Source organism: Stegastes partitus, unplaced genomic scaffold (assembly GCF_000690725.1).
Source record: "Stegastes partitus isolate 25-593 unplaced genomic scaffold, Stegastes_partitus-1.0.2 Scaffold432, whole genome shotgun sequence".
Taxonomy (NCBI): Eukaryota; Metazoa; Chordata; class Actinopteri; family Pomacentridae; genus Stegastes; species Stegastes partitus.
Window position 1 is genome coordinate 27,488 of NW_007578163.1, and position 13,009 is coordinate 40,496.

Consider the following 13,009-nt stretch of genomic DNA (forward strand, 5'->3'; position numbering starts at 1 on the left):
AGCATCGGTTACCATGGTGATCTACCAGTGCAGCATCGGTTACCATGGTGATCTAGCAGTGCAGCATCGGTTACCATGGTGATCTAGCAGGTTGAAAGGGACCTTTGTGACACTAACAACTTATCATACCTTCCAACACTTTCTTCTGAAAACAGAACCACAACAATAGCATAAAATGAGCCTGATATGCCGATTACAGGAGCTGTTTGTTTCGGTTTGGTTAAGTTTATCTCTAAATATAAGATTTTATCAGTGACATCCTCCTCTTGTGTGAACCACAAAATATGTGTTAAGGAAAAACCTGCTGGACATTGAAGCAACATGTGTTTTTCATTGAAATGGGGACGTCTGTCCCTGCTGATGGGTTAAAGCAAAACCATCTTCATTAATCAACAGAAGCAGGTTAATGCTCAGAGTCTCTAAGCTGTATTTGCTTGATGTGTCTGCAGGAGTTAACCGACCTGTCCAGGGATCCTCCGGCTCAGTGCTCCGCTGGACCCGTCGGAGAAGACAGTAAGTTTTCTGTTTTCTTTACACATGAGGACATAAAAACAGAAGCACATTGGCTTTAGTAATTCTCTCTTTTCACCTTTTCTTCCAGTGTTTCATTGGCAAGCTACTATTATGGGGCCTGTAAGTATCAAACTGCTTCTAAGTTATTTAATGGATGTAATCACAGACGCAGCGATGAAGTCGAGTAGATCAACCACAGAATGTATTAAACTACAACAGCAAGTCAATTTGTTAGAATAAGAACTCAGTAGAAGTAAAAATATTCGTCAGGTTATGTACTTGTGCACAAAAGTATCTCCTGAAAGCTTCAGATAAACAAGTGAACATAAACCTGATTTTCTGTGCCCTGTTTTCTGTATTCTAATATGATCTGGGATAAATCAGATATACAGGGATCAAGTCTGTTATATGAAAACCAGAAAGCGTTGGTGCCCTCAGAGTCTGACATAATTCTGAGATCATTAATAACTAATACGTACAGACGGTGACAACATTTCTTAATCAGATGAGAAAATAAGGCCCAGAGTCAGTCAGTATCAGCGGATTCATTCATGTGAGCACTGGTCTGTTCACGTTTACCTGAGGAAAGTTGAAACTCTACCTTGGTCAGAGCCACAGAAAGTAAAAGCCTCTTTACTTTGCAGTTCATTCCTCACCCTGACCTCCACACAATCAGCTGATTCTTTCTCTACGGTAGCTTTAGTAGATTTGATGATGCAAAGTTTTACCTTCATACTATGAATATTTTCACATTGTGACGTCAAACTGTGTCTCCTCCTGTCTACATGCAAACGTAAAGACAGAGTTTTTCCAAATCTCCACTGTGGCAGGAGTTTTCAGATATGATGGTTTTCAGGGACTCGCAGCTTTGTTTATGTATGAACCAAAGGCCCAGACACACTGAAAGATCACCGTTTGTGCTACATGTAAACGGGGCCTTAGCCATGAGCTGCTCTTGTTCACCTGTTGAGTTGCTGTTCCCAATTAACCAGGGTAATTAGGATGCTTCAGAACATCTTTCACTAGTTGGAATTGTACAGAACCTTGGATTTTCCCATAGACTGCAGTTTGAATAATTGTGGACATACCACTTTTTGTCCACGTGTAAATAAAAAAGAAAAACATATTTCCACAATGAGGCCTCTTGTACGTTGTCTTATCTTTTGGGAGAAGCCTGTGTCATTTCCAATAGAAAAATAAATTTAAATTTTTTTAAAAAAGCTTGTTTGAATGAAAGTAGCTGTAAGTAAAAAAAAAAAAAAAAACAGCTGCCAGGGGTATATGTAATTTTGTGTGTCACTGGTGCAATGAAGCGTTTTCTCATTTAGCTTAGCCATTGTGATTGGATGAACTGCTCTTTTCCTTCGCCGGCTCTGCTCATCCGGTGTCTCTGTCAGACTGCTCTCTCTGCCTCCTCTTCCCTCATTGTCTTTGTAAATAATCAGCTCCACAGAACTTAATCTTTTTAACACGCATCAACTGAACAGCTTGTCTGCAGCACCGTGTAGAGACGGACTGATGAAGTTATGAAAGTCCTGCCTTCCATCACTGTGGTCAACAGAGGTTACAGAGACACTGATACAGCTTCATGATCATCATGCACTTGCACCAATGCGACCGTTTCAGTGGCAGTCGGAGCCCTGATGTACTTATGTAGGATGTTAGTGTCCACATGTTGTGCTTTCTGTCGTCAACAGGAACCAGCAGAAATGGAGTTGAACAGTGATTAGTTTAAACATCAATGTGTGTTGTGTGTTTTCCTGCTGCAGCCTGACAGTCCCTACCAGGGCGGCGTATTTTTCCTGACTATTCATTTCCCTACAGATTATCCCTTCAAACCACCCAAGGTCAGTGAACGCCTCACATCCTCTCGCTGCACGTCCTCATTCCTTCTAAACTTAAAGATGTTCTCATTATTGAGCTGCTAACTTTGTTTTTGCTCATTTTCTCCCTTCAGGTCGCCTTCACAACGAGAATTTATCACCCAAATATTAACAGTAATGGCAGCATCTGCTTGGATATATTGAGGTCACAGTGGTCTCCAGCATTAACTATCTCTAAAGGTGAGAAAACAGCCGCTCATTTCGTGTGTTTTAATGGACAAATATAAATATAACATAAATATAATCTAATATATAATACAATATAAGACAAATAAATAAAATGATAAAATAATTAATATTTATTTTGTATGAATTTTATTAGTTTTTTTAATTTGTTTTTATTAGTAGTAATATATTTTTTTTTACAGTTTTTTTGTTTTTTCATTTTTATTAATTTTTTAAAATTTATTTTTTACAATGTCACTTTAAAAGCAAAGAAAATATGCAGAATGTGTGCATTAGGAATGTCGTTTTTCTGTGCATATTTGCTTTGATTTTAAAGTGACATTATAAAAAAAATTGAAGATAATAATAACAAATAAGTTTAAAAACAAATAAATATACAAATAAATTATTATTTGTTAGTTTTTAATCAATCGTTCAAGAGGACAAGCTTCAGGAGAAGTTTAGCCAAAAGACACTAGGTGGTGCTGTTGTCTGGTTGTTGCAGCTGCAGTGTGATTTTAAAAGTTCGAGGCTGCTCCAAATCTTTATAAAGTTTGTCCTGAATGTTTGTTTTAACCTCGTGCAGTTTACGTGATGCTGAGATGTGCTAACACTCCTTCTACAAAACGTATTTATAAAAGGGTTGAGTTACATTATTTATGAAGCTGAGACCAGTTTTAACGTTGGATCAACTGTCTTTCAAGCACTTCTCTTCATATCTTCAGTTTAATTCATTTGTTGTTGTCTGTGAAGGGTTTAAAACGTTGGACATCAGGTTTTTGTTTTTTGTTTTTTTTTGCAGATTAAAACTTAACTCAGGTGAAACACGGGGAATTAAGTTTTTTGTTTTGTATTTTATTTTTTTAAATGAAATTGCTCAGATTTTGTCGTTTCCTCAGCAGAACACCACACCTGATGCATTCGAAGACTGTTGGAAAGTTAAAAACTGTTGCAATTCTTTCTGTTTTTGCAGTTTCAAGGTGAACATTTCAAACCTGCCAGCAGTCAGAGGGTTAATGTTGTTTTTCTGCCAGTAGATTTGTTCTGTTGTGACAGAAATGAGATGTTGTATGTTGTTAACCGTTGTTTTCTCTCTCTACAGTCCTTTTGTCCATTTGTTCTCTCTTATGTGACCCGAATCCTGACGACCCGTTAGTGCCAGAGATTGCTCGCATCTACAAAACAGACCCTGTAAGGTGAGTTCACACCTGCTGGACGCAAACAGAGCAACTGGTTAAACAGTCACAGGTAAACTGGGGTTAAAGCAGGTTAAAGCAACATTCACCTGGGTCTGATAAGCAGCAGCAGCACTGGAGGTTGTTAACCCGACTGTCCTGCTGCTTGGTCTCAGGTATAACAGACTAGCCAGGGAGTGGACAGAGAAGTATGCCATGCTGTGAGGGTAAGACTGAGCTCACCTGTGACTCACCTGAGCTGCCTGCCTAGTCTGTTTCTCTGCTCAACACTTTCTGCCAGCAAAATGGTTCATTTAATAAAAAATCACTCCGATCCTCCATCTGACCTCCTCAGAACATCTGGTTCTGTATCTGCAGAACCTTTATCTACTGACCAGAGTTCTACCTTCAGACTGTGAATATTCCAGAGTTCCAGGTCCTTGAAGTCCACAGAGGAGGGTCAAGATTTATCACTTTAATGGAATTCTTCCATCATTTCTAGATGAATGTAGATCTGATCTGGTGTCAGGTTCTACCAGAACTCAGATGTGTTCTTCCTCCTAAATGTCATGTGTCTATCTGATGTACTGATGAAGGTCTGAGGCTCAGAAATGATGGAAAAAGGCCATTAACGTGATAAATCTGGACCCTCCTCTGTGGACTTCAAGGACCTGGAACTCTGGAACATTCACAGTCTGAAGGTAGAACTCTGGCCAGTAGATAAGGTGCTGCAGATACAGAACCAGATGTTCTGCGGAGGTTCATATTTGGTTGATTTTCTGTGAAAAGATCCAAACGTCTGAACCTTGAAGCACGTCGATGCAACGCATGGCTCCAAGTATCTGTTGTTTCTCCTGCATGCAGCAGTTCAAAATAATACAGCAGAGAACATACCTGCAGTCTGTGTGGTTTCTGAAATAACAGCAACAGTTTGGTTGTTAGCAGAAACAAAGGGTTTGGTGCTGCAGCAGGTGGATTAAAGTCAGAGGATCAAACAGAATAAACGTGATGCTTTCCTTTACAGTTACTGTTCATCAGAACTGAGAAAAGCAGATGCACAGAGTTTTCCTTCAATCTGGTTTTAGCTTTTTGTTTGTTGTCTCTGAACACAGAAGCTCTGGAAGATGAGGACACTCTGTAGATGTGTTGTTGTCAGTTTAGTGGACAGAGTACGAGTCATTCCTGTAGACTCTAGATGTCCGTCAGCCTTCGTTTTTATATGTCTGTGAAGATCCTCAGTCATCCAGGTCATGGTTCTTCTCATAAGTTAATCCGAGCAGCTGGACCTGCTTGAGTTCCTTGAAGACGTTCCACCTCTCATCCAAGAGGCTTCATCAGCTCTGACTGACTAGTTGGGAGTTCCAGATACCTGGATATCCTGAAGGCACCATTAACACTTGAGCTTGGGTTTCAACTGTTGAAACTCAAGCGAGTCCAGCTGCTATGATTAAACTACTTTTGTAGTTGATAAAACGTGGAGCCACAGCTGCTGAACCAGAATTCAAAAATGAGCTGATTTAAGCTGCCTTCTAATGGAGTCATTTTGAGAAACAGATCTGATGTTTACATCGTAGTCCACAACTGCACCAGTAAAAGAAGTTGAAATAACTAAAGCGTGTTAATAATTAGACTGTAAAGTGTTCCGTATGGTCATGTGCAGCTGAACAATTACAGTTACAGACATCTGAACTCATGTGGATGCATCTGTCAGTGAAGATCTAGAGCGATGCGATTAGTTGACTAAACGGTTAAATGCTGCTCCTGCCGGCACCACAAGCACTGGATATTTAATACTTTATGAATGTGTACAGTGCTGGTAAGATGTTACGAAGCCGCCCAACACTAACTGGATGTTGTAAAGCAGCAACGTGCGAGTGTTGAACATCGTGTCCCTGTTGGTCAGTGTTTAGACCTGGAAAATAAAAACTAAGGCTGTGTGTTGGCTGAGGCTGGATAACCACAGAGTGACCACGTTGGAGTTAACCTGCCACGTGTTTTAACCCGTTCAGCCCTGCAGCCCGCGACTTTCTGTTCCATTCATTCTGATTGTCTATCAGTGGGAATCCTCGTATGTGAACAAGAGATTCAATCATGAAATAAATTGTGCAAATGAAGTAAAATGATGTCGTTTGACCCCAAAAATCACCAGAAAACGAGATTTTCGCTGCCTCGTTTCCAAAATGTTTATTAGCGATCAAAGCTAACTAGTTCCAGACTTTGGCTGATGTCTCAGTAGATAAGAACTGATAATCAGTTGCACATATCCCTGGAAATTATGAAGTTTACCTTTTCTCTTTCTTCACACCTGTATTTCACCTGAATGTATACGACCAGAGTAAACCTCCAGATTTATTTAACCGTCAACTTGTCTGCTTTTGATTGACACCAGACATGTAATGATGTGGAGTCTGCTGAAGAATTAAGAGTGATTAATGAAAACCATATCTGATTATGAATTTCAAGTCAAAGATGCTGAGTGTTGAAGGGGTTAAATGTTCACGCTGTGGTCCTGTTTTATAAAATAAAGTGTCACACGTTTAATTTAAAACACAATCTGAACACATGTTTCCAAACCGTGTTTGACCTCGTTGATTACATTCAGCTCAGCTTTGACAGATTTATGATATTCAGCCACTCGGCTCGCCTCAGTTTGGACTTCTTTGTTGATTAAACCTAAATGTAGTTTCCAGTAGCCCAACGCTGTCACACCGTTCCACACAGCGCTGGTTGGAAGGGTCTGATAGGACGGACGCTCTGTCGTGTTCCTTAAAGCCAGTCAGTCAGAACAGGACACACTGGCGCTGTTCACTCTGGAGGAACATTTGCGAGCATGAAACTTTTTTTAAACTTTGGTTGTTTGTAAATGGTGACACAGAGAAGAGGAGAAAGCCACTCAAAGTGCAGGTTAAGATAAGAGAGGATCAACTTGACTGATTCCTCACCGAGAACATTTACAAAAGCCAGCGCAGCTTTACAAGCACATACCCTCGATGTAGGACACAGAAAGTACCCGGATGTCCGACTGCATCTGGTTGGATGTTTTCAGTCATTCTGACAGACGATCCTCTGCAGTTCCCTCAGCAGCTGAGGTTACAGACGGATGACGGCTCATGTCACAACAGACCCAAGTTTAAAATGAAATCCTGAATGATCCTGCAGGACATGATTTAAAACACAGCCCAAGTCTCCACAGGTTGGATTTTTATTCCTTCTAAGAACCTGAACTGGTTTGGTTGAGCGTTCTGGCAGCAGATTGATGATAAAGGAGCTCAATGAGAGGAACCCGTGGAGCCTGCAGACCGTCTGCTGTGGTTTGTGTGTCTGCAGCAGGTTGTGTGTTGTCTTTCTGGCATGGCATCGTCCCTGCAGCCCATGAAGCTGCTGCAGCTGCTGACCACCTGTCTTCTATCTGCAGGTACAACAAGACAGCTCAGGACTGGACGCAGAAGTACGCCATGTGATCCTGCTGCTGCTGCTGCTGCTGCTGCTCACTGCTGGAATTAACGGTTTGATTTTCTCATGTGGCCACGCCCCCTTTTCACCCACCGTAACCGCAATTTGTTCACGTTTTGTTTTTACGCCCCGACGCTTTTAAATTCTCCGTTCGAGGACTGGGAGCTGTGAATGTGCCAACTGCAAAACTAAAAACCCACGAAGAAGAGTGGACTCTGCTCCACCCGGCCGGAGGAGGCTGCTCCGGCAGCAGGAGGGCGCCGATCAATAATCAATAATGCATGTCAGCGATCGGTCCGTGTGCTGCTGAGAACAGGTGTGTCCACTTTAAAAAAAAAAAGAAAAACCAAGAAGCTGTTCCCGGGTTTCTTCTAGTTTCTTTTGTTTTTAGACGAGAGCCGTTAGTTCGTCCATCATCCAACACTGTCTCCTGTTTTTGCACTGAAAAAGAAACAAAGCTCTCAGCGGCTGATCGATCAACTAATAGCTCTGTGATGTTTTTCTCAATAAAGTTGAACAAATTGCATTCGTTCTCTCGTCCTGTTATTTCAGCGTGTGTGTTTGTGGCTGCTGATGATCTCATTGGACAGAAGTCTACGTTCTCCTCTCATATGTGACCGTTTGAATTAAAATAACTGTAACAGCACAGATTCCTGCTGCTGCTTTCATTTGGACAACAGATATAAAAAAAACTGCCTTTATAAAACTATGTCATCCATACTTTTTATTGATCAATGATCCTGGAGAAGTTCCCAGTTCTTCTGTGATGTGGGAGGGTCCTGTCATCAGGACTCCGGTTCTTACTGGGATTGTTCAAGACGTGTTGGACCTGAGGGCTGTACGACAAAACCAGGTTAGTGGCTTATCGAGGTTCATCGAGTTTAAAGCCAGAGTTTTCAGTGTCATGAAGGTGGCTCTCTTTTAACCTGCGAGATTTCCATGGTAACTGATGCTTGGAGCTCGGTCTCCATGGTAACTGATGCTGTGGAACTAAATCTCCATGGTAACTGACACTGTGGCGCTAGGTCTCCATGGTAACTGATGCTGTGGAGCTAAACTGGTGAGGAGCAGGTTATGTTCAGAGTTTCAGATGTAAATCGGCTGACAGAGCGTCTCCCTTTAACCAGATGGTTTCCTGACTGTTATTTATGAGTGATCCAGATTCTCAGCTGAGGGAATGTGTTTTATCTGCTAACATGCTTCGTTGTGTGTCACTAATATCACTGAATGAAGCTGTGGAGGAACAGCATCACACTGTAAACATCACGTTGCTATGGGAACCAGATGTGTATTTAGTGGGTGATGCAGAAATCACATAAATATGTTTTTATGTTTGGTTCTGTTCTGCTGTCAGGTCCGTTTACTCTGCTGCTACTGCAGCTGATAGAACAGATCAGAACATGGATTATTCTGCTGGTATATATTACAGACAATATTCAGTCAATAACATTAATTCACTCTGATTGGGCCAAAACTTAAAGTGATTTCCTGCATTATGGGACAGAGTCAGACCTAAATGAGCTTCAACATCAGATCATGTTTAAATATATGAAGTTTAACTTTAACATGCAGCTGTCAGTTGGAAATAAATCGTTAAAATATTATATATGGACACCTTGAACAGTTTTCTACCAGCATTCCTGTCTTCACCATTTGCAGTAGCGGTGCTTTTTACCGTCATATTTTTAAAATATATATATTCCTCATTGTTCTCCATTTAAACGTGTTGACTGAAGCAGCTGCACACGATCGGTTCATTTTGTGCAGAAGAGTCACGTGACGCGTTCTGTATTTATGTGAACGCGCACAGAGTTTGAAACAGGAAGTCTGAGTTGACAAAGTTGAACCACCTTCGTGATATCCGTAATCTTTGGCTGGGGCTTTCAGTTTTGTCGATTTGGCTACACAAAGAAAGCCTGGCTATGTCAAACTTGCTTGGTAGTACACCCCTCTGGTTTAGACTGGTTCTGAACTTGAGTTTGGATTTGTTCTGGACTTCTTTTACACTTCATTCCAACCTGTTGTTGAACTCGTGTTCCACTGGCTTTGGACTTGGTTTTATGCTAGTTTTTGAATGGTTTGACTCGAGTTTGACTCTTTATTTGAACTTGGTTTTGGTTCTTTTGGACCTGCTTTCTCCCTCATGTTGAGGCTGTTTCTGGTGTCCTGGTTCATTGAGATTCTTTGTGGGTGTTTGGACTCATCGTACCGCTGCAGGACAAATCAGACATGAAGAAGAACTGAAAGCTTTTTCACTGAGGAACAGCTTTTTGATCATTAGTAAAGGATTCTGGAAACTTCTTCAGAACCGAGTTTGGTGGTAAATGATGAACTGCAGTTAGTCTTTTAGACATGCACTCTTGTTTTGAAAATAAAAAGGAGACACTTTGTCCCTTTCTCTGTATTTCCAAACTCTTTGTTTACCAACATGTGGAGAAAGTGAATCTAAGCTTGCTGTAACTTGTCAGACAGCCTTCAGCCTTTAAAGCGACTCAGAGCTCTAAATCTGTAGAGCTGGAAAATCCAAACAGGTAAATGTTCAATGTTTTAACTGTGACACAATCTGAGCCTTCATCATGGTCACTGAAGCTTCTCTGCATGAATCCTAAACTGTTCTGAACCTTCTTTTAACTGGAAGACTCGAACCAGAGCAGGCGACTCAACCAACCAGGAGGCGGCGCTCCGAACACTTCTGAGGTGAGCGCTTTGTTTAAATGCAGCAAACTGAACACAAGTTTAATATTTTAAAAAAACACAAAATTTATTTAAAAAAACAACAGAACCAATCAGAAGCTCATGTCGAACTGTACAGTGCAGAGCAAAGACATAAATATCATCTGCTGGGAACAGAAACAAGCTTTGGTTTCACACTGAAGGAAGTGCAGCTCTGGACTACGTTTCCCACAATGCCTTGCTGTGCAGGCTGACAGTTTCCCCTCACATCCCCAACACATCAGAACTGACTGGAGATGAATGACAACAGGTTCGTGTAGCTGGAGACAGACGAGCAGAAGGTAACATCAAAAAACACTAAATATGAACTTTTTAAAAATGGCCGGAGACGTTCAGACGTGTTCGTTCCTCCTCAGTGACCACGGTAACACCTCGACAGAGTCAGCGCTGAAACATATGTACTGTTGTAGTTGTTTTCTTTCCCTGTAAAGCCACCTGTTCACTGGAACAAGCAGATGGAGTCATTGGTTGGTCATTTAACCTGCAACCAACTCACAAGACGATCAGTTGTGTCGACTGATTGATTCTGATCAGACCTGGATTGTCTTCAATAAGTCTGATCTGAATGAACTTAGTTTGAGTATCAATGAGTCTTTAACCTTATTCAGGACTTTTGGGCTCTTTTGGACCCCAGGCCATCTGGTTTACGTGACAGGTGTTTTTATTTTTAATATAAAAAGAGGGACATTTGTCAGCATCTGGAACCAAAAATATGTCAACGTACCAGAACACGTATTGAACACAGTATAAAGCAGGGGTCTCGAACTCCGGTCCTCGAGGGCCGCAATCCTGCAAGTTTTAGATGTTTCCTTCTTCCAACACGCCTGATTCAAATGATCAAGATCATTATCAGGCTTCTGCAGACCATGATGATGAGCTGATCATTTGAATCAGGTGTGTTGGAAGAAGGAAACATCTAAAACTTGCAGGATTGCGGCCCTCGAGGACCGGAGTTCGAGACTCCTGGTATAAAGTCTGTACTGAATACCAACACATATTTGGTACGTATTCTTTCTTGGAGTCCAGTGGACCCAAAAGACCTTCTAGGTATGGCAACATGGAAGTCCTGAATAGGGTTAAATAATACTAACTTATTTTGTGTCATTTGATGTAAAATCAACCAAATTTAATGAATCAGAATTCTACCTTCAGACTGTGAATGTTCCAGAGGTCCAGGTCCTTGAAGTCCACAGAGGAGGGTCCAGATTGATCACTTTAATGGACTTCTTCCATCATTTCTGAGCCTCAGAACTTCATCAGTGCAGCAGATAGACACATGACATTTTAGGAGGAAGAACACATCTGAGTTCTGCTAGAAACTGACACCAGATCAGTTCATTTACTGAAGGAATTAAAACTGTGTTAATTCCTGCAGCATAATTTTACAGACAGAACCAGAACTGAACACTATCAGAGGAGAATCTGAAGACTCTCAAACCAGCTTGAATGCTGCAGACTGGTTTGATCAACGTGGTTCAACTGTTCTACAAACATCTGAACAGACTAACATGAAAATATCAAACAAAGTGATCAATCTGGACCCTCCTCTGTGGACTTCAAGGACCTGGAACTCTGAAAACATTCGCAGTCTGAAGGTAGAACTGTAGATAGATTCTGAGGAGGTCAGGGAGGAACTCATTGATTTTCCTGGAATGAGCCTCTTGGTTTCTCTACTTGACAATATCATCATGCTGCTTTTGAATCCACAAATCTGAGAAATGAACCCATGCACATCTGGTTCATGTCGGTTTTAAACTACTGAACTTCATGTTTCAGACCATTTGCTCTTTACATGGACACTCCAGTAAGTGAGCGTGTATTTTGACAGATTAGAGAACTGACCACTGTACAATCACTCCAGTATCGTAGCACCTTTTCCCTGCAGACTCTGAACGTCTGATCATGAGGACAGAGCCGACAGAATCCACCACTTCACTCACAGTTCATCAAAGGCACAAACAGGAAGTGAAAGGGAAACTTTTTGGAGCATGAAACAGCTGATCTCTGTGTCGGAGTGTCGTCAGCTCAGATTTACTTTCTGTAAAACAAGATTTACTTTTTAAAAACTCTTTCCACAAACAGACAGAATCGGTTCGTTTCGAAGGTTTGAAGAGAAACTTTCAGCCCCGAAGAAGCATCGTATCGTCTGAAGGTCCGACCCGGTCCAGAGCGGTGGATGGATGGATGGATGGATGGATGGATGGATGGATGGATGGGTGGGTGGATGAGCTGTGCTTCTTCTGATAAAACCAGACGGACCAATCGGGTGTTTACGCCGTGCTAAGCTCCACCCCGCTGTCGCAGACCCCGCTGTCGATCCGAACATCCACCTTCAGATCCTGGACCTGAGCAGCCAAAGACTCGCCTGCAGACACAAACCACAGACGAGTGAGTCGCACTGAAACGGTCACGTGACCTGCGGTAACCATGGCGACGGCACACTCACCTGTCGACTCGTCAGTCGGTGGAGCTTCCTGGCCGTGACGCAGCGCCTCCTCCAGGACGCTCAGCGCTCTGCACTCACCGACCAGCCTCAGACCAGCCAGCAGGTCCCTGATGGTCCCTCCTGAAACCTGCAGACATTCACACACCAAACGTTCATCAGGAGACAGCCGGATAGAAGACGCTTCACCTTCATCCAAGAGTCTGTCTCAGTTCCAGGTATTTACTGTCGCCCCCTAAAGTGTGAATCGTGGTGAAACTGCCCAGTGGGGCGCATCAGGACTGCAGCTTAACGACCTGGTGAGTGGTGTCACCTTCCCTGGCTTCCTCCATCTCAGTAGTAGAAGTAGCTCAGCAGTTAAGACTCTGGGCTTCTGATTGGACGTTCACAACCACCAAGCTGCCACTGTTAGGGCCTGAACCCAACTAATGGACTGGTGAGGCTGACCCTGGCTTCTGAACCCAACTTCCTCACAAGCTGGAGTTTGAGAAAACGTAATAATGTCGCCTCGATGGAAACAAATAAAGGTTTAAAAAAAAAAACACCACCAAGCAAGTCCTGCAGTCCTGAAGTCCCTCATCAGGAGGTTCACCACAATGTACAGCTCAAGGTGTGGAAGACTGGGTGAGATTCAGTGTGTGTGT

General features: G+C 42.2%; 2 protein-coding genes across 3 annotated transcripts in view; one reads left to right on the forward strand and one right to left on the reverse strand.

Annotated features, from left to right (window-relative positions):
• Positions 1–7,715, forward strand: part of LOC103360369 (ubiquitin-conjugating enzyme E2 2-like) — an 18,734-nt gene extending 11,019 nt beyond the window's left edge. Inside the window, exons 2-8 of one of the 2 annotated variants that reach the window (XM_008286091.1) lie at positions 450–513; positions 602–633; positions 2,283–2,360; positions 2,471–2,576; positions 3,664–3,757; positions 3,913–3,963; positions 7,152–7,715. In XM_008286091.1, the coding sequence (XP_008284313.1) occupies positions 450–513; positions 602–633; positions 2,283–2,360; positions 2,471–2,576; positions 3,664–3,757; positions 3,913–3,961 (423 nt within the window). In that variant the 3' untranslated portion in view covers positions 3,962–3,963; positions 7,152–7,715. The remainder of the gene's footprint in view (positions 1–449; positions 514–601; positions 634–2,282; positions 2,361–2,470; positions 2,577–3,663; positions 3,758–3,912; positions 3,964–7,151) is intronic. The other variant, XM_008286092.1, reaches the window with a different exon arrangement.
• A 3,789-nt stretch (positions 7,716–11,504) lies between these two features.
• Positions 11,505–13,009, reverse strand: part of nfkb1 (nuclear factor of kappa light polypeptide gene enhancer in B-cells 1) — a 43,515-nt gene continuing 42,010 nt past the window's right edge. Inside the window, exons 22-23 of the mRNA XM_008286104.1 lie at positions 12,369–12,568; positions 11,505–12,287 (exon numbers count right to left, since the gene is read on the reverse strand). Coding sequence (XP_008284326.1) covers positions 12,193–12,287; positions 12,369–12,568 — 295 coding nt within the window. The 3' untranslated portion in view covers positions 11,505–12,192. The remainder of the gene's footprint in view (positions 12,288–12,368; positions 12,569–13,009) is intronic.